At 46.0% G+C, this 21,989-nt stretch overlaps 1 protein-coding gene across 1 annotated transcript in view; it reads right to left on the reverse strand.

The window, feature by feature from the left end:
- The window catches only part of LOC141271447 (uncharacterized), a 139,222-nt gene that overhangs the window by 38,344 nt on the left and 78,889 nt on the right, over nucleotides 1-21,989 (reverse strand). Inside the window, exons 9-17 of the mRNA XM_073681520.1 lie at nucleotides 15,338-15,363; nucleotides 15,038-15,214; nucleotides 13,940-14,089; nucleotides 13,639-13,818; nucleotides 13,432-13,555; nucleotides 13,251-13,348; nucleotides 11,604-11,694; nucleotides 9,735-10,473; nucleotides 2,264-2,321 (exon numbers count right to left, since the gene is read on the reverse strand). Of these exons, the coding sequence (XP_073537621.1) occupies nucleotides 2,264-2,321; nucleotides 9,735-10,473; nucleotides 11,604-11,694; nucleotides 13,251-13,348; nucleotides 13,432-13,555; nucleotides 13,639-13,818; nucleotides 13,940-14,089; nucleotides 15,038-15,214; nucleotides 15,338-15,363 (1,643 nt within the window). The remainder of the gene's footprint in view (nucleotides 1-2,263; nucleotides 2,322-9,734; nucleotides 10,474-11,603; nucleotides 11,695-13,250; nucleotides 13,349-13,431; nucleotides 13,556-13,638; nucleotides 13,819-13,939; nucleotides 14,090-15,037; nucleotides 15,215-15,337; nucleotides 15,364-21,989) is intronic.

Here is a 21,989-nt window from a genome sequence, read left to right on the forward strand (position 1 = left end):
TAAACAGACTGCAGCCAGAAAACAGAGCCCAAACTCCCAGAGAAAAGGTGTGACTCCTTTTGCTCTCTAGAAAGAGAAGCTGACCACAAAACACAAGCTCAAGGGATCAAATCCTTGAGCATGACAGTTTCAACAAAATGGTGGAAGAGTATGTGTCCACGCGTCTCCACGTACTGAGTGTTGGGTCTGTCCCATTTAACTTCTGGGTCTCCAAATTGGATACATGGCCTGAGCTTGACTTTACACCTTGGAGGTGCTGGCCTGCCCTGTGGAAAGTGTACTGTCGGAACATGTGTTTACCATGCAGGAGGTGTGATCACAGACTTCCCACAGCCAACGTGAGCAAGCTTGCATTCATTAAAATGAACCAGGTATTCATCGCACATGACTTGTCCCTACCTTTGGCTGAATAGAGAAGTATACCAGCCGTACCCGGCCATTGTTAGATTCCACCGTAATTTGTTTGTTCTATTTTCCATTCACAATGTATTGGCGCCTCCCCAAATTAAAAAAGAGGGTGTTTTGCAGAGTACAACCACACAGGCTCTTTTGCAGGTTAACCCTAGAGAGGCTTTTTTCAGAGTACTCCCACAGAGATGCGTGCAGAGTACACACAAAGGTTTTTTGGCACAGTATTCCCACAGACACGATTGCAGAGTAGAAGAATTTGTTTTCACGCACAGTACACCCACAGACAGAGGTGCAGAGTATAACTATTTTTTAGGCACACTACTCGTACAGACACTGCTGCAGAGTACGCAGATGCTTTTTGGCAAAGTACTCCCACAGGCAGGGGTTCAGAGTACACACAGAAGTTTTTTTGGTGCAGTACTCCCACAAGAATGGGTGTAGAGTAGACAAAGGCTTCTTGGCACAGAACTCCCACGAGCAGGGGTGCAGAGTACACGCAGAGGATTTTTGGCACAGTACTCCTACAGGCAAGGGTGCTGAGTATACAGAGAGGTTTTTTTGGCACAGTACTCCCACAGACAGGGTTGCTGAGTACACACAGAGGTTTAAAGGCACAGAACTCCCACAGGCAGAGGTGCAGAGTACATGCAGAGGCTTTTTGGCACAGAACTCCCACTGACAGGGGTGCAGAGTACACACAGAGGCTTTTAGCACAGTGCTCCCACAGGCAGGGGTGCAGAGCACACACAGAGGCTTAAAGGCACAGTTATTTTTTAAGGCACAGCCACAAATCATATAGACACAGCAATAGTCTAAAATATTTTTTTAGGCCCAGCCACAACTCGTACAGGCGCAGCAGAAGAATATAATTATTTTTTTAGGCATGGCCACAACTTGTAAAAACACAGTGGTAGAGTAAAATTATTTTTAGGCCCGGCCACAACTCGTACAGACACAGCGGTAGAGTATAATTCTTTTTTTAGGCACGGCCACAACTCGTACAAACACAGCGGTAGAGTAAAATTATTTTTTAGGCCAGGCCACAACTTGAACAGACTCAGCGGTAGAGTAAAATAATTTTTTAGGCCCGCCACAACTTGTATAGGCACATCAGTAGAGTATAATTATTTTTTATGCCTGGCCACAAATCGTATAGACACGGCGGTAGAGTATAATTATTTTTTTAGGCATGGCCAGAAGTCATACAGATACAGCGGTAGAGTATAGCAATGAGTGAACGTGCTCGGATAAGGTGGTAACCGAGCATGCTCGGGTGTTATCCAAGCATCTTTGGCTTGCTCGCATATTATGTTCAAGTCCCTGCGTCTGCATGATTTGTGACTGGTAGACAGCCTCAACACATGCAGGGATTGTCTGTTTGTTAAGCAATCCTCACGTGTGGAAGCTGTCTAACAGCCGCAAAGCATGCAGACGCAGGGAGGAATCGAACATAATATACAAGCACGCCAAAGATACTCAAATAACACCTGAGCATGCTCGGTTAACCCCTTATCAGAGCACTTTCGCTCATCACTAGTGGAGTGTAATTATTTTTTTAGGCATGACACCAAATCGTACAGTCATACAGGTAAAGTAAAATAATTTTTTAGGCCCAGACAGAGCGGTAGAGTATTATTATTTTTTTAGGCCCAGCCTCAACTTCTACAGACACAGCAGTAGAGTAAAATTATTTTTTAGGCCCACTACTGATACAGACATGGCTGCCGAGCACACAGAGGCTTTTTGGCACAGTACTCCCATGGCTGTGATGGCTCCATTAATGCCCACAGCCTAAAAGCTTGTCGATTGGCTGTATTGCAGCCTTTCAACAAAATTTATTAGGCATCCAAACCTGAACAGTAAGCCGAACTTCCTGGGTAAAGTCCGTGTTCGGGGTTTGGTACCGGACACTATGGAGAGAAGAGAGGAGCTTTGCGTCTAGTTCCTCCCATCTACATTGAGTTATATCCGTAGCAACTGTCATCTCCTATCTCAGTAATGGGAAGTTTGTCTTCACTGAATATAGATTTACCTCAAAATTGAGAATTTTGATAATGATTGTTCAATTCTGGCAGCGAAAGATGCAGATTTGTCTGATAAAATATATTACAAAGTTTTTATTTTCACATGTACTATTAATTTATTGTATAAAAATTACATGACAGTTACTCTTTAAGTCCCCAACACATGTTAGGCTAATGGGTTAGACTAACGGGTTCTGCCAACTGTGTAATGTAAATTGGGGCACCGGCCAACTGATGGACGTGAGAGATATCAATCGCGCGTGTCCGATTTCGAACTGCTGATCACATTGTTCTCCCTGACATAAGCCTTTGAACAATGTGTCAGACAGCGGTTTTCTAATTGAGAACATAGGAGTGCTTGGCCGAGCGAGCACTACCATGTATGGCAAAGCCAGCTGGGATAGCTGCTGGTCGAACGATTTGTCAAAGCATTGTTTGGTCGACAGCCCTTTATTGTGTATGACTGGCATTAGTAGCAGACTAATTGGTATACCCTTACTTTTGGGCCACTCTGTCTGGATTCTGTGCTATGGGAGTATATATTGCTAAAAAGTGACGTGAAACAAAGGGTCTTCCGTGGGCAGAACACTACTCAGAAAACACAGGGTGATGATAAACAGGGTGGCAATACTTTATTGAACCACCAAAAAGACACATAGAACAGTCCCAGCAAATACCCAAGATGGTACATTACCGTCTCACCCTTCTGTTGGACTGCCGAGAATAGATCAGTTGCGACTTTGGGACTTCCAGGGCCAACTACCTCAACCAGTGGCCCCCCGCTTTTGGCAGGCCCCCACAGACAGGAGATAGCGGCAAGCTTAGGAAGCTGACAGTCCATTGAGGTACAAGGCCAGGAGACCCGAGGGTCCCACCCTGGCCTCTCCGAGAGTTTCCATGGGGCCAGACCACCGGCTGGTCCCAATTTGGCTTCTCCGAATGTCTCCATGGGTTCCAGGAGACCGTAGGGTCCCACCTGGCAACCCCAAACAACATATCCATGGGGCCAGTTGACTTCATTGTCCCAACCTGGTCTCCCCAAATGTAGCCATGGGTTTTCTGATGGTCAATGGAGCAGATCCGTATCCTTCCAGTCAGGGCCGTGTACCCATAGGCTGGAATAATGTAGAATCCAAATCTGCGTCTCTCTGGATCGAGCCATGCTACCAAGCTGATGGTTTGAAGAGTGTCTGATCTTTGACTTGTAAAGTCTCTTTCAAAACTGACAGCTACAGAGGCATATCTTCAAATAGTTCACAATAGTTCTCTCAAGCACACATCCACAGGTCAAGGATTAAGGATGATATTGTTCCACAGGGTTCAGGTCCATTATTTGTGCATTTAATCAATTTACTTAGTTGGTATAGCAGGGGGCTCTTGTAAATAAACATCTAGCTGGCTTTAATACAATATGTAATTAGCATAGTAACATACATCATTGTTCCCAAACACTGAGTCACTGTCCTTCTTGACCAGCTAAAGGAACACATATGTTCAAACATCAACACAAACACATTAGTGTATTTCTCTTGGCTTAACAAATCTAACCGTCAGGCTGATTAAGATTAGAAGCTGTTTCGTCACAGTGACAAAAAGCACAAACTTTGTAGATAGTATGTTATTGCTCACCTGGCTGGGTTGTGTCAGGCATGACAGAGAAGTTATTCTTACGATCTGTGGAAGTTTGGAGAACTCGATCTTTGCCCCGCTTTGGACTGATTGTAGAATCCATTGATTCGCGGTAAGCAGTTTCCACTGGGAGAAGCTGGAGATCTGACCCCCTACTGCTCTGACATCATTGTCTTTCCTGAGGTTGTCCCTGGTAGAGTAGGATGTTCCTGCCTCTACCTCCCTTGGGATAGCTTAGGAGGAAAGTTTTCCCTTTCCCTCTATATTTCGTAGATTGATTCTGTGGAGGACGAAAGGACGGATTCTTGGCCACTCTGGGTTCTGGGAACATTTTCTTCTTGTCCGTCGCTTTTTCTAATAACTCACCTAGGGCTGGCCCGAACATATATTCACCTTTGAAGGGTATAGAGCAAAGTTTAATTTTTGATGTTATGTCTCCACGCCATAGTTTCAGCCATAGTACACGTCTAGTTAAGTTTGATAGGACTGAAGTTCTTACTGACATTCTTACGGATTCAGCAGAAGCGTCGGCTAGGAACCCTGTAGTTTTCTGCAAGAGAGGTTTGGACTCAAATAGTTCTTGTCTTGGGTATCTATGCTGAGAAGTTCCTCTAGTTGATTTAGCTATCGGAAGATTGACCTCTCTACGCAGGTAGATACAACATTTGCGTTCAGTAATGTTGTGGAAGTCTCCCGGGATTTTTCAGCAAGCTGTCCATCTTGCAATCCATAGGGTCTCTTAGTTGTGGTGAATCCTCACAGGGCAAGGTTGTCTACTTTGCCACTTTCGCGACCTGAATATCCACTTTGGGTATTTCTGACCAGTATCTGGATATTTTTTCTAGTGGGAATCTCTCCTTCAGTTCCGCAGGTGTTTATAGGCACTTCTGCGGAAGTTCCCACTCATCAAGTATTAACTTTTGTACATTGTCATGTACTGGAAACACTAGTTTATTTTGTGCTCTGAGACCCCCAAACATCTCGTCTTGAACTGTGTTTTGGGTAGTTTCTTCCTCTTCCACATTAATTGTGGTTCTTACCACCGTGAGAAGCTCCTCCATGTGTTCTGACGAAAAGTAATATTTTTTACCACCTTGGTTCTGCTCAGCCCCCAGGGATGACTCTTCTTCCTCTCATCACTCATTGGAGAAGGATCTCAGACCTTCCTGAGAGTCCGAGTCAGACTGCTCCTCCATACACATCTTCCTTTTCTTAGCCCCTGAGGGTGTTACTAAGAAGGACTGGGAAAAGGAAGCTAGGAATAATTGGACCTCCTGGCGGACCATTCCCCTTAACTCTTCTATCAAGGAGGGATGTTCTTCCTTAACAATTTATTCTGTGCAATTTTTATACAGGCATTTCTTGTGGGAGGAAGGTAATTTTTTGTAACAGATGGCACATTTATGGGAGATCTTGTCTTTGCTTCTTGGAACAGGATCCTTGTCTCCCTAGAAAAAGGAGAGAAGCAGATAAGTAAAAATTCCTTAGTAACTCCTGCTCCAAAGATAAAGAGAGCTCCAAAGCCAGGTACTTAAAGGGTTCGGGATAGAGCTGGGTTCTGCAGGTGCAGAGCAAGATGGACAACCATCCTCCATTATAGAAAGGTCCTACCTTGTGGAGTCTTCAGTCTGAGCTCCTTTTAGGTAGGTGCTGAGACCCCAGTGCAACATTCAATAAGATGACCCTCCCCCTCTCCGGTCTCATTGGACTCAAGCAGAATCATAGGCGTTCCCAATTAAATTCGTCTCCAAGTGGTTGTAATTTGGTGGAGACATTCTGGCCATGTGCAAACAGCCATATGCTGTAAATCGGTGGTGCATTTCACAGTGGAACGCACTGGAAGGGACGCTCCTGACTGTGTGCAGGAGACTCTGATCCGGCGGTCCACAGTGGAATGCACAGATGATGCCCTGGACCAGAGCCCGCCCCCAGAGTGTAGGAATGGCCCCGAATACGGTGGCGAGCTTCAGCGTGGAACGTATGGGAAGTGATGTCCCAGATGTGCGCCGGACCAGAGGCCCGCCCCCCGGAAGTGTACAGGGCAGCTCTGAATGCGGTGGTGCACTCCTGTGTGTAGCGCATCGGAATTGATGCCACCGAACGCCAGCTGAGTAGGGAGGAGAGCTGGGGAGCTCAGGTAGGCCCCCGGCTCACACCGTTCTGCTTTATCCAGAGGCACAGGAAGAGTCCTGTGTCCAGAGGAGACAGGAGCAGCTCTAGGAGGGGAAGGCAGGAGCCTTTGTCCTCAGCAGCCCGGCCTAAGAGGTATGAAATCGCAGTGTTTGTCGCCAGCCACAGAGAACCACAGGGGGACCTCCTCATGCCCCATAGAAACAGGAAAAAACACTGGAGACAGGAAGTAATGTGGGGGATGGGCTATTTGACCTCTGAGATTCCTGTCCCTATTAGGGCAGGGAGCATCCTCCAGTGGTGCTGTTGTGGAGGGTGACTAGAGAAAATATAGATCCAAACACAAGAATATAAGTCTTAAAAGCAGATGTTTAATAATGATTTGCAACAAACAATGGGTGAATCAAATGTAAGATCACTTCCCTTAGTCTTCTGGACAATGTTTTGGCAAAAGTTTTAATATCAGTATTCAACAAAGAAATAGGATGGTACGAGTCATGGTAACGAGGGTCCTTCCCTAGTTTTAAAATAATCATCAACAGGGCTTCCCTCAGTAAGGCTGCAATGCTCCTACATAGAGTTAAAAGTTTTAATACGTAATGACGACAACTTCTCTATATAGAGTTTATCCAGGTCTTTTAGGTGGGCCATCCAGCCCAGGGGTTCTACCTGAAGGAAGAGACTAAATATCTAACTTTTAGTAATGAGGGTTAGTGATGAGGAAGTCAAGCAATGCTGACTGGTCCTCAGGCAACCGCCAAAGGAGCAGGTCCTCTTAGAAGGAGCCTGCCTCTCTAGAGGCATTATTACATCTGGAGGTATATAAATTAGCATAAAAGTCATGAAATACATTATTAATCAATAACTGATCACACCAGAACACACCCTCAAAATTTAACACACCTGGGGCAGAAGAGGTTTTGAATGAGCTAGAAAAGCCAAAAGCATCCCATTTTTATCCTCCACTTCAAACATGGCGGCATCCTTATGTAGCATAGATTTCCTAGTCCTTACCTTATTTAATAACAGCAATTCTCTTTGGATGTGTGCCCAACGACACTAATTTAAGTCAGTAAGATCAGCGATATACATTTGTTTAGCCAGATCCCGCCATATTAAATCTTTTCTATGCGCAGCCACCCCAATAAATAGAGGTGCCTCTAATAGTGGCTTTATAGTCATCTACCCTACTAGATGATCTGGAAGATTAGAGTTAATGGCACACACACACACACACACACACACACACACACACACACACACACACACACACACACACACACACACACACACACACACACACACACACACACAAAGATATTGAGCAGCGAATGATCACAAGCCTATCGAAATGGTTTCAAACCACCTGGAGAGATTTAGCCACTAAAAGTGATAAACAATAATTGGCGTAAAAACCTTTGGATATACAGACTCTTAAGAGCCAGGAGTTTTTGCCCTATCAAATGAGTTTCTTGTATACATAGCAAATTAGGGGAGAATTGTTTCCTGAAGTCATATACGATGGCTATTTTAAAACGTAGAATTCAGGCCTTTTACGTTTCAGGCCAACATTTAAATTATTGCCATTTATCAGCTATGAAGGAGGGTGAGCCAGGCAGTAGTGACCACAAAGGAGAAGTGGGTAGGAAGCAAAGAAACCATACATACAGGCATACAATCTTAGCACATATTTTCTGAGTTAATTTACAAACAAGAGAGACAAGACAGTTGTTAACAATAGTAATAAGAAGTACTGCCACAATGATCTGCACTTCACAATCAAGTGTGCAGTACTACAGGATAGAGTAAACCAGAAAAAATGGGGGGTGAAGAGGAAAGGAAATGCAGAAAAAGAGAGATAGGAGAATAAAACAATCCTTAAAAAGTAAAAGTGAAAAGTGGGAAAGAAGGAGAGCGAGATTAGGAAAATGTGAAGATCTAGACCCTAAACAACTAATACCAAAGCAAGAGATTAATGTATTAAAGATAAACTAAACATTTTAGTCCAGTGCACTAAGCCAAATCCGGCTGATAACATTGAATTGTTCCAGAGCATTGTTGCACAGGAGAGAGGCAGAAAACAATCATAACATTGCAAAGAACAGAAGTATGAGTGTCACATCAGAAGAGACTCCGCCGATTAAAAGGGTTGTCCGGTCAAAACCGATAAAGTCTGCAGTCACTCTGTGTGACTGCAGATTTATGAATCCCCCCCAGAGCACGCAATTCGCCGGTTTCAGACCCGGGACCAGAGGGTATGTATGGGTTATACATACTCCCGGCCAGTGGGCGTGGCCTCGCTCCATACACTTGTATGAAGCGAGACCGCGCTCCGCCTATTGACGCGGCCGGCCAGTGGGCGTGTCTGACTAGAGGGTACGGCCTCGCTCCATACAAGTGTATGGAGCGGGGCCGCGCCCACTAGCCGGGAGTATGTATAGTTCATATATACCCTCTGTTCCTGGGTCTGAAACCGGCGAACTGCGTGCTCTGGGAGGATTCATAAATATGCTATAAAATATGATGATTGCAATATATTAAGAAGATGAAAACTTTTATGGGAGTGTTTCTTTAAGAAATACACGGTATAAAATGGACCAACTCCGACTCCTAAAATATATAATAAATTGGGTTCAGTAGTTGAATGCAGAATATTCTTTTTCATAAGAATTTGGGAAAGTTATAAAATGTCATATAAATGTCTGTCCCATTCCTGATCTAAGGGTCTAGACTTTTAGCTAAGATGAATCTGTGCTACAGTAAATTTATCACTTAAACATGAGCAATGTTTGAGGGAGTCGGAGTCGGAGTCGTGGTCATGGAAATTGAGGAGTCGGAGGTTTGGCTTACCGACTCCACAGCCCTAGTTGAAACAGAACACCAAGATACAGAGGACCTTGTTATTGCCTGGACTTTAAGAGCCCAGATTAAAGTTTCTGCAGTGGAGAACAGGATTAGGCTTCCTTTCAGAGCAGCAATACACCTCACTTCCCAACAGCAGTACAGGAGCACCATAAAGAAGACACATGGCCGTTGCTCCCGACCTTTAATGGCCGTCATACAATCCAAAAGAAGGATAACAGAGATGAGTGCTTAGCAAAATACAGGGCAAACTGCTCAGGTAGTCTGTGCAGGAGTGCGAGTCTACAAATCCCGTCCTGTAGATTTTATGTTGACCCTACCCAACGGCCGCAGAAGAGAGTAGGAGAGGCTACAGATCACATAGTCCTCAGACGTTGGTAAGTGATAGGTATCTCCACTCGCTTCAGAAATACTTAGTCCCATGACTTCTACCGGGTTTCCTGCACCGATTGTAACAGGCAGAATAAGCAATAGCTCAGGATAGAAGAAAAATCCTCAAGAGCTCATGCACCACACATCTTCATTAGCCATCAAACCTGCCCCCATTGGTAGTTACATACATTTACTATTAACCAGATAGTATTGTAAACTGCATTTCCTCTCTCTTTTAAACTGTCAATATTGTATTTTTGCTTCTACCATTTGAAAATAAAATGGTTGTAAAAATAGAAACGTTACTTCCCTTTGTGAATTTTCTGATGTGCAATAAAATTTGGTTTCCGTGTAAAACATTGCCCACATTCTGAACATGAAAATGGCTTCTCCCCTGTGTGACTTCTCATATGTGTAACAAGATTTGATTTGTATAGATAGCAATTTCCACATTCTGAACACGAATATGGCCTTTCCCCTGTGTGACTTCTCTGATGTGCAACAAGATTTGATCTGTGTGCAAAGCATTTTTTACATATTGAACACGAATATGGCTTCTTCCCGGTGTGAGTTATCTGATGTATAGCAAGTTGGTTTTTGACTGTAAAACATTTTCCACATTCTTGACATAAAAATGGCTTTTCACCTGTGTGAGTTCTCTGATGTTTAACAAGACTTAATTTCGATGAAAAACATTTCCCACATTCTGAACATGAAAATGGCTTCTCCCCTGTGTGTATTTTCCAATGTGTAACCAGACTTGATTTTCGTGTAAAATATTTCCCACATTCTGAACATGAAAATGGATTCTTTCTTGTCTCAGCACCTTCATGTTCATCATCCCTTCTGTTATTTTTGTTTTGCTTAACAATCTGTGACGAATCAGAAGATAGGAACTCTTGAAAAGGATCAGATTGTAGATCTCGGGTAGGAGATGTATGTGGGATACCGTCATGCTCTTCATGAGTATCTGGTGTAAGACTATTATCACATGCTGTCAAATCTGAAAACATCAGATGTGCCTCTGATTTGCTGGAACAGTCATCTGCCAAGAATAAAAAGGAATTTATTATTTTTGAATCGTTTTTGAATTTTCTTAGCTTTGAATGACACCATTCACTATACCATATCATTTACTGAAAAACGGGAAATAAAAAAGCCAAGTGCGGGGAAATGGAGATAATTGGTGACTGCACATACTTTTAATTTTGTTTCCTCAAACTATGACCACCCCCATATACAGAATGCCCACCATTCTTTCTTGTACTCATCCACTACTGTACATGTAAAGGGTTTTAATAATGCAGTGTTAGCACAAAAAAAGAAAGTTGTATTATTTTATGCATGCTTGCTTGTAATGACCCCTTTGCGACAATTTTCCCATTTATATTTTTGTTTTTCTTGCCCTTCTTCCAAGAGCCATAACATCTTCATTTTTAAGTTGCCATAGAGCTTTGTTATTTTTGAAGGATAAATTCTAATTTTGAATGACACCATTCATTTTACCATACAACATACTGGAAAACAAAATGGTATAAAAAAAAAATGGAATTCCGCTATTGCTTTTTGAAGTTAATTTTTTCTGTGCTGTAAAAACGACCGGCAACATGAATTTTCAGGGCAAGACGATTACAACAATGCCAAACTTTTAATGTTTTTTAATAAATATTTAAGAATTTTTTTTTTTTTTTTTTTTTTTTTAAAACAAACAAACTGAAAATTGGTGAAAATATAGGTTATGTTTCTCTTTTCTGGGACCCTTAACTTATTTTTTTTCTTTCACTAGAGCTATATGAACTCACATTTAATATATACCATTTTAGAGAACATATAATGTTTTGATTTTTTCAGGAGTGGCAGCAATTTTTTAACTTAGGGGACTTGAAACCTTAACTTAGGGGACAATCACCTGATGTAGAGAAAATTATGGTCTCCTAGGAAGCCCTGATTATTTTTTAGTTTGGAAAAAAAAAATCCCCCACCATTTTAATTTGGCAATTTAAAACTTTACTTTATATGTATCATTTTTTCTACCAATCCAATCACACATTAATATTAATATATATTAATATTCTGTGTAAAAATCCCTAAACAAAAGTTCAATACATAATTGCTGTGCCAGCCAGTGACTGAGCAGAGTCTGTGACTTCACTGCATTTAGTGGTCACCACTCACCTGAATTGCCGTCTGTAGATATCTCCACTTTAAACCACTCGTCATCCCTCCCATATGTTCCTGCAGTATTAATAAAGGTCAGAGCTTCATCCTGAAACAAATATTGTAAAAGTCACAGACATATGGAGAAGTCATGCAAAATGATTTTGAAAAATGGAAAAAATCATAAATTAGTATGACGACCAAACATGACAGCCATAGCTATCACATAGCTGCCAGTCTCCTGTATAAATCCAACTTGTCGGCTTCTAATTCTAACCAGCAGTCTCCATAACCAGAAAGCTGTGAGAAGATCCACACAACATCTAATATCTATGATCAGCTTTATCCTGTCATCTCCACCAAGTATAAAACATACACTGAATGGTCACATTATTAGTCACCCATCTAGCATCAATTGGACCTACTTTGGCTTTCAGAATTCCAGAAATTCGTTAGGTCCTCAGTTCCAGTAAATGTTAATCATTCTGCAGAGGAATAATGTCCCTTGAGGACAGAATAGTTTTTTACAGTTGTCACAAATGAAATGGAGGTACTGACATGCTCTCAACAGCTAATTCTACCTATCTGGGCACTAGGAAGCAAGAAAAACATCACTGTCATGTTCTTGGAAGCAAACCATAGGGCTCTTTCAGATGTCTGTGGTGGTCGTTGGTCTGATCTTGGATCGCAATGCATGAACTGACCGCGCGTCTCTAGAACCGAGCATCATAGAAATATATGAAGTTATCACACTCAGATCGGCAGACAGACGGCCAGTCCGTGCATTGTGATCCAAGATGGGACCAATGATTTTTAACATCTGTAAGAGCCCTTACTTGTATTCAAAGGAATCCCCTTTTGATAAATATTTTTCCTCAACAACAAGAACCTCAAAACCATTGAATGTACAAAATATTCAAATTCAAGAATATCATTTGATTTTCCATTTTAATGTAGATTCACACAAATTTATTTTTCAATGTACTTCAGGGGCATTGGTCAAATTTTCATTTAGGAAAGTTTCTGTGACGCTGAGTCACTTTTCACGGGCAAGCCGTGAGGTGGGAAAGTCACGGAGTCTGAGGTCAAAGGGCAGGAGGATACGTCAAAGCCAAAGGGATAATACCAACGGATAGTCAAAGGCAAAGTCTGGGGTCAGGAAACCAAGTGCATCAAGACAAAAGGGTAATACAAACAGGTAGTCAAAAAGGCAAATCCAAAGTTTGGCAACAAAATCAGAATTCAAGGCAAACACACCACTGAGCTAAAAAGCTACAATCAGCAAGGTCTGATAATAGTCAGCCAGCTAAATAGCCAGGTAATCACCCAGAACGGGTGACGCCTGGAAGACCCTGCAGGACCGACCAGATTGGGCAGCTGTGTTGTCAATAACAATACTGATAACCCAGCATGCCAATGCCACAGATTGGGTGATTGGGCTGTCAATCACAATACTGACAGCTCAGCACACCCCTATCCTATAGGGTCACTAAGAGCATGGTGGAATTGTAACATTTTCAATCAGGAAATGGCCAGTGTCTCTAATAAATTGGCCGTACAGTGTATAATACTAGTGGATAAAAAAAAAAAAAACACAGGACACAAGACCTTTACAGCCTTCTACACATCATATGAGAGATTTCATGACACCTTTTCTCTATCTACCTGATCATCCAGAGGAACATCAGGATTTTCTTGCTTGCAGTCCTGTGGAAGAAGAGGACGGGCACATCTCTCTGGTGTTGTTCTCTTACTGGATAAAACTGGAGGAAACACATTAAGGGACTGAATTCATTCTTTACATGCAGATAATTATAGGCTGTGTGTATTTAGTCCTGTCTATTACCTGGTGATGTGAGGGGCTGGGGAACCTCCATCATGACGTCCTTGTACAGATCTTTGTGTCCTTCTAAATACTCCCACTCCTCCATGGAGAAATAGACGGTGACATCCTGACACCTTATAGGAACCTGACACATACAATGATGCCGTTATCTCTCTGATCCCTTCATAGCATTACTGTATAATGTCCCAGCATTCCCAGCAGTGTCACCTCTCCAGTCAGCAGCTCAATCATCTTGTAGGTGAGTTCTAGGATCTTCTGGTCATTGATTTCCTCATGTATCAGGGGCTGAGGTGGAGGACCTGTGATTGGGCTCAGGGGTCTTCCCCACCCCTCAGACACAGGGGCCTGACAGCGCTCACTAGAGGTCTTCTTCACTACTGTGTAATCCTGGTTATGCAGAGACACATTAAGAGACAGACATTTCCAGAGTCCTCACCTCTCCAGTTCTGTCCATCTGTTATTCCCATAGATAAGAATGATGTAATGTGGCGTCATCAGAATCTCTCACCTCTCCAGTAAGCCGGAAGAGGATCTCTAGGGTGAGGTGTAATATCCTCTCCGCCATCTTGTCCCTGTCCCTATCCATCCTTGATGGGTCAATCAGGAAAATTCTCTTATATAGAAGATCTCCACTGAGAGGATCCGATATTATTGGGACCTGGGAGAAGATGACGATGTATCATCATAAAAAAGCCCATGTGAAATCCTAAATGATTAAGGGTTCCTTGATTCTCTATGCAGTACAATTGTGGAGATATCAAACTTTCTTTTTATTTAAGTGGTAAAAAAGTTTCGAGAACATTGTAAAAAAAAAATAAAAATTGGTTTGTATTGCCATTCTGCGAGATGGGTAACGCTAATACTTTATCATGGATGAAGGCATGTGAGGAATTATTTTTCTGAGTTATTTTCCATACTTACAGTGTATAGCGCCATTAATTCTACAGCCCTTTACAGACATTATCGGCAGTGTCCCCATTGGGGCTCACAGTCTAGATTTCCTATCAGTATGTCTTTGGAGTGTGGGAAGAAACCGAAGAACCTGGAGAAAACTCACGCAGACACGGGGAGTACATACAAACTCCTTGTAGATGTTTCCTTGGTGGGATTTGAACCCAGAAACCTAACATTGTAAAGCAACAGCGCTAACCACTGAACCATTTTGATATCTATTTATTATTTTTTTTACGAATGTGTGGAAACTGGCAAAAAATAATAATAATATACTTCTGGTGTTTTAATGTTTTTCTCATTTACTGTTCGGGTTCATTACTTTTAGATTTCAATAGAATGGACTATGGATGGCATTATACCAACTCTGGTGTAATTACATTTTTTATATTTCTTAATTTAATATTTTGTACTTTATTATTTAGTCTTCATAGGGAACATGAACCTTTTATTGTTCCATCGCTTGTTTTATCTCCTGCACTATTGTAGTAGATAGAGAAAATGACATTCTCCAGCCCGGCCTGTGAACTAAATTGACAGGGCACAGTCAGACGGCCGTATAAATAGGACCAAGATAAGAACACAGTGCAAGGACTGGTCGGCGGCTCTACCGACCCGAGTGTGACAGCTGTATAGAAATACATGAAGTTGTCACGCTCAGGTCGGGAGAACTGCTGGTAAATATGTGCACTGTGCTCTGCTCTTGGTCCGATTTATTCGGTCGTCTGACTGCGCCCTTACAGGGGTCTTCATTAACATGACAACCCATCAGCTTATTGGGGGAGAGGGTGATGGGTGCCGGTGTGCACACAATCATGTTAGGAAATTGTTGCTGTCGGTGATTATGATTCAAAAAGCATAAAACAAGTTAATATACAGACACAGCGATAAAATAAATCAGTTACATCAAAAACATGAGTTAGTATGAGTCTAATGTGTAGGTGCACATTCACACTGTGGCCTCTAACAGAAAAATATAACCTAGAATAAAAACAATGTCTGGAAACTCGACAGTAAATAAATAGCGACACATAAAGACATCAGGTACTTTTTGATCACAAAAGCATAAAAGCCATCCCACCACGACAAGGTGAACCCCGTCAGGATGGTCCCTAACTCTAGTAACTCACCTCACTACATACTAGCAGGCCTCAGAGTAACTAAGGATCCTGGTTCTTAATTGAGTTATTATTTACTGACTGTCGGGTTTCCAAACATTGTTTTTATTCTAATTTATAAAATAAATAAGTTCTAGTTCCTGTCCCAGCTCCACATACCTCCAACTTCAGAGCCGCACCCTAGATAGATGGTTGTTTTGTGCTTACAGGACCCGTGATGAGGTCACAGTCATGTGATGAGTCATGAGGAGGGGAGGAGTCAGGGGTCACATGATCAGGGGCCTCAGTGGATGCAGGACTCTGCTGTGCTGGTTGTCATGGTGCGGATGTAGCAGAGCCGCATGTGTACGAGGTGTACGGAGCGGAGCCGCGTGTGTACGAGGTGTACGGAGCGGAGCCGCGTGTGTACGAGGTGTACGGAGCGGAGCCGTGTGTGTACGAGGTGTGCGGAGCGGAGCCGCGTGTGTATGAGGTATACGGAGCGGAGGCGCGCGTGTACGAGGCGTACGGAGCAGAGGCGCGCGTGTACGAGGCGTACGGAGCGGAGGAGCGCGTGTACGAGGCGTACGGAGCGGAGGAGCGCGTGTACGAGGCGTACGGAGCGGAGGCCCGTGTGTACGAGGCGTACGGAGCAGAGGCGCGCGTGTACGAGGCGTACGGAGCGGAGGCGCGCGTGTACGAGGCGTACGGATCGGAGGCGCGCGTTTACGAGCCGTACGGAGCGGAGGCGCGTGTACGAGGCGTACGGAGCGGAGGCGCGCGTGTACGAGGCGTACAGAGCCGAGGCGCGCATGTACGAGGGCGTACGGAGCGGAGGCGCACGTGTACGAGGCGTACGAAGCGGAGCCGCGTTTGTACGAGGCGTACGGAGCGGAGCCGCGCGTGTACGAGGCTTACGGAGCGGAGCCGTGCGTGTACGAAGCGTACGGAGCGGAGCCGTGTGTACGAGGTGTACAGAGCAGTGTGCGTACGAGGTGTACGGAGCGGAGCCGTGTGTGTACGAGGTGTACGGAGCGGAGCCGCGTGTGTACGAGGTGTACGGAGCGGAGCCGCGTGTGTACGAGGCGTACGGAGCGGAGCCGCGTGTGTACGAGGCGTACGGAGCGGAGGCGCGCGTGTACGAGGCGTACGGAACGGAGCCGTGTGTGTACGAGGTGTACGGAGCGGAGCCGTGTGTACGAGGCGTACGGAGCGGAGCCGTACGGAGCGGAGCCTTGTGTACGAGGTTTACAGAGCAGTGTGCATGTAGAACAAGCAAAAAAGCTTGTAAAAGAACTTCAACATGACTTTTCAACGATGGAGCGAGACTGCCATCTACTGGCCAGAGGCAGTCAAGCGGAACCAAAATATACAAAGGAAGTTGCAGGGAGGGCAGATTCAGACGCTGGACCCGATCAGGTGACTTCCAGGAAGGAGTTGAGAGAGATAAGAGGCCAGCGCGCCAAACCTGAGGGGTCTTTGGCGCCAAGCAGCAGAGAGGAGCAGACGTGCTCCCTACGTCCTGAGAAACCCCGCGTGACAGGCCAAATCCAGAGGCCTGAGAGGTGCTCCAGCCGGGCACCGGTAAAAGAGCTCCGGATTCCTCACAGTTGTGACTCGAGTGCTGTGCCTGCTGAGGATACTAGGAACCTGATCGCGGTGCTGAGTGAGTTCGCGGAACCCGACGTCGGCCGCCGACAGACGAGGCCTGGACCCCCCTATCCAAGGCTCGAGAGACTGCCCCCAACAGCCAAGCAGAGAGGAGCTGCATACGTGAGCAGGGCCGTCACTTCCACTGCTCACCCACGGTACCGGGGACAATTGGGTTTAAGTACTCAGGTTGGGAGGGGGACAGTTGGGGCTAAAGTAGCACAACGTGATTTAATTAAATTCATCCGGAAAGAGACTCACGGCCTAGCGGGAATAACCGGTGACCCCCGCTAGGGCCAAATTCACGGTTAAAGAACTTGTGTGGTGCTTCTCATGCTTGAGGGCATCACCTTACCTTAAGAGACTGCGCCTTATTTTAAGAGACTGCGCCTTACTTTGAGAAATCTCGTATTTTTCTGATATTTCAAACCACTGTTCATTACCCTTGTTGCTAATCCCTTGTTTCAGTATACCTGTTGTATAAAACTGTTTACAAACATCTCTGACTGTTCTCGCCTTGTGTCTCTGTGCGTTGCATTCCGGTACCTGCATTACATTTGGCGTAGTCGGCAGGATGCAACATTCAGACGCAGAGATGGCGGATCAGTCTGTGGTTGGGTCCGGCCGGAGCCATATACCCCTGGGGGCTATGCTCAGCCATCTTCCCAAGTTTACAGGGGATGGCATGTCACTTTGGGACTGGGCAGAAAGACTGAGAAGTATGCTACGTATGTATCCCCTTGACCCTCTAGCTCAGGCGGAGCTGGCCCTCCTAACCCTTGATGGAGAGGCCCGACAGACTGTGATGTACCGCCCACCTGGGGACCGTGACACCGTGGATAAAGTGATAAAAATTCTAGAGGACATGCACGGTGACACTACAGATTTGGGACACTTGCGCTTACGGTTGTTTCAGCGGGTCCAAGGGGAAAATGAGACAGTAAATCAGTATGTTAATGCATTACAGTAAGTGACGGCCCATATCACTAAGAAAACTCGAGATGGGAACCGAGGACTGGGACCATTGGATGAGGTGTTGCGTGACCAACTGATTGCTGGCTTGAAAGACCCTTCCCTGAGGCAGATCCTGAAGGAGCGGCTGCGATTGAGCCCTGATATGGGCTTCCTGGAGGTAGGGGCTGAAGCTAGAGTCCTGGAGAGAGAAGTTCCTGTTCTCAAAGCCACAGTTAGAAGTCATGAGGCAATTTCTCCTGGATTCACCAACCAAGAGCCTGATTGGGTACGGGAAATAAGTCAGGAAATTCGATTCATTCGGGGCGAGTTGAATTCTATTAGGAAGACTCCTACTGCCCCCTTGCCGACAGACCGTACTGCTCAACGCGGACGGAGACCAGAACGAGAAAGACGTTCCTATCCGGCCCCAGCACGACATGCACCCGACCTATCGGCAGAACGAGGACCGGAGTGCTGGACCTGCGGAGGTAGGGGGCATATCTCCAAAGACTGTCCCAACCGAGAAAGGAGGAGGAGGGGACAGCCGTTAAACTAAAATGCCCCACGGTTGTGGAGCATACCGTGGGGTCTCGAGCTTTAGAGAGTAGAAGAGGGAGCTCTGAAGACATTGTCTCCGAGAGGCCCATTATCTGGGCTGAATTCAATGGGCAGCGGATCTGCTGTTTGATGGACACCGGGTCTCAAGTGACCACTATGCCTGAGACGTACTTCCAAAGTCACTTTCCTGAAGTCGCTCGTTCCTGCCGGGAACCCACTGTCAAACTGGTGGCGGCTAATCAACTACCTATCCCAGTAGCGGGAGTAGTATGGATGTTCGTGCGGGCATGTGGAAAGGACCTCGGTCGAAAAGGTATTGTACTGACCACCGGGCCCGGAGGCGATGGGCCCATTGTAACCCTGGGGATGAATGTGCTGAAAGAAGTCGGACAGTTCCTGGCTGAGGGCTGTAGCAAAAACAACTGGACCTGCGCCACTCGAGACCCAGCTAACAAGAGAGTGTTCCAGCACCTAGTGCGGGTCAGTCAGATTCAAAAGTTGCCCACTACCTCCCAGTACCTTGGTAAGGTATCGATACCGCCCGAAGCCACAATGACACTGCCGGTGGGACAGACTGTACTCACTTTGCCGGTGCTGGCACATGTGTCCTTAGAGGGCGTGGACATTCAAGTTGAACCAATGGAGGGAGAAGAAGCGCCCTCTGGACTCCTGATTGCTCGAACTCTAGCCACCGTGCGGCACGGTCGAGTACCCGTGCGCTGCATCAATTTAAGTGGCACCAGTTTACAGTTGTTGCCCCGTCAAGAGGTGGCGCGAGTGTGCGTAATGCCGGAGGCCCTTACTAGAGCTGACGCTATAGGGCTGGCACCTGTGGAAGGAAAACCATGGACCCTAGAGGTGTCCCTCAATAGCCAGGAACATGGAAGAGAACCGTTGGCTGGACGCCACCTCCTGGTAGAAATGGAAGCTAACCTGACTGAGTTTTCTGCTGGACAAGTAAGGCAGATCGAACAACTTCTACAGCGATATCAGGGAGTGTTTGCACAGCATGAAGATGATTTCGGGTGCACTCGGGACATTCAGCACGAAATACCCACCGGAAATACTGCTCCCATCCGAGAGAGATATCGGCAGATCCCGCCTCAAATGTACCAGGAGGTGAAAGAGCTGTTGGCCCACATGTTGCGGAACGGTGTGATCCGTGAAAGCCAGAGCCCCTGGGCAGCTCCGACCGTCCTGGTCCGAAAGAAGGACGGTACCCTGAGATTCTGCGTAGACTATCGGAAGCTGAATGCCTGTACAGTACGGGACTCCTATCCACTCCCCCGAATCGAAGAGTCTCTATCTGCACTAGGGAGCGCCAAATTTTTCTCCTCCCTCGACCTGGCCAGTGGCTATTGGCATGTCCCAGTAGCTGAGAAGGATCGTCCGAAGACAACTTTTGTTCTCCCTATGGACCTGTTTGAGTTCAATCGAATGCCGTTCGGACTAACAAATGCGCCAGGAACCTTCCAACGGCTGATGGAGAGATGCTTGGGGGACCTCAACTTTGAAGCCACTTTAATATATCTGGACGATATAATTATCTATTCTGCAACGTTTGAGGATCATCTCCGCCGATTGGAACAAGTGTTAGAACGGCTACAAAGGCACGGCCTGAAAATTAAGCCTCGTAAGTGTCGTCTCTTCAAACGAGAAATTGAATATCTGGGGCACACTGTGTCCAGTGCAGGGGTGCACCCCACTGCGGAGAAAGTAGCTGCTGTGCAGAAGTGGCCCACGCCCGCCAATCTAAGGGAACTAAGGGCATTCCTGGGGCTCGCTGGATACTACCGCAGATTCATTAAAGACTTCGCTAAGATTGCGAACCCACTCAATGAATTGCTGAGAGGAACAGCCAGGGGAGCCAAGCGGCAGCCCATTCAGTGGGGCCCACGACAAGAAGAGGCATTCCGAGCACTGAAAATGGCGCTAACAGATGCCCCGATTCTGGCCTACGCTGACTTTTCGCAGCCGTTCATGTTGTACACTGATGGAAGCTTGCATGGGCTGGGAGCAGTGCTGGCTCAAGTACAAGGAGGGAAAGAGCGAGTGATCGCGTATGCCAGCAGGTCACTCCGAGATATGGAGAAGAATCCGGACAACTACAGTTCGTTTAAGCTGGAGCTACTGGCACTGGTGTGGGCCATGACCGAGAAGTTTGCTGAGTACCTGTCAGGGTCAGAAGTGCAAGTGCGGACAGATAACAACCCTTTGGCCCACTTGGAGAACGCCAAACTGGGCGCGTTAGAACAGCGGTGGGTCGCAAGGATGTCCAAATTCCAGTATAAAATCGCCTATCGGTCCAAGGCCCTGAACACACATGCAGATGCCCTGTCCCGGGTCACTCAGGCGGGGCCGAAGAAGGACAGAGATGAGGAGCTCGAAGGCGACGAGATCCCGGATTTCAGCCAGTTCGCCGCTGCTGTGGTCGACGCCCAAGAGACCAGAGGGGAGCCGAGGCCCACTCAGATTCTGGGCCGTTCAAGAGACGAATGGATACATCTGCAGCAATCCGACCCGGAGCTAGCAAAGTTGAGAGAATGGGTCGCCCTTAATCAGAGACCCGACCAGGAAACCAGAGCCGCTTCACTTCCAACTACCCTAAAAATCCTAGGCCAGTGGGAGAGGCTCCTCCTGAAGGACGGCTTGCTATGCCGAAGAATCCAGCTGCCTCGAGAGTTTGATGTTACCTGGCAAGTGGTAGTTCCAGGAGCGCTAGTAACACAGCTAGCCCAAGAAGCTCATAGAAGAGGTGCTCACTTCGGAGTAGAAAAGACCTTCCGGTGGTTGCAACGGCTGGTGTATTGGCCTCAATTGCGACAAGAAGTCGAGGGGGTCTGCCGAACATGTCGCCAGTGTGAGTTGAACAAGCCCCCGGAGCAAAGAGCTCCCATTCAGACCATCCGAACTTCTGCCCCCTTGGAAGTCTTGATGATTGACTACTTGATGGTAGGAACTTCATACAACGGTTATGGACACTGTTTAGTCATGACTGATCACTTCACCAAGTTTGCAGTAGTGACGCCCACTAAAGATCAGACGGCAGAAGCCGCAGCCAAGGCCATCTGTCAAGATTTCATCCGGATTTATGGGTGCCCGAAGCGAATACATTCTGACCAGGGGGCCTGCTTCCAAGGACGAGTGATGGATGAGCTATACCGCATCTATGGGATCGACCGTTCCCGGACAACGCCCTACCACCCGCAAGGGAACGGTGCATGTGAGCGCTTTAACCGAACCCTGTTGCAAATGTTGCGAACACTGGAAGCGGACAAAAAGATGAAGTGGCCCGAATTCGTGTCCGAGCTGGTGTGGGTGTATAATAATCGAGTTCATGCAACCACC

This window comes from Phyllobates terribilis, unplaced genomic scaffold (genome assembly GCF_046119375.1).
Source record: "Phyllobates terribilis strain yellow unplaced genomic scaffold, ASM4611937v1 Scaffold_5__5_contigs__length_657084704, whole genome shotgun sequence".
Lineage (NCBI taxonomy): Eukaryota > Metazoa > Chordata > Amphibia > Anura > Dendrobatidae > Phyllobates > Phyllobates terribilis.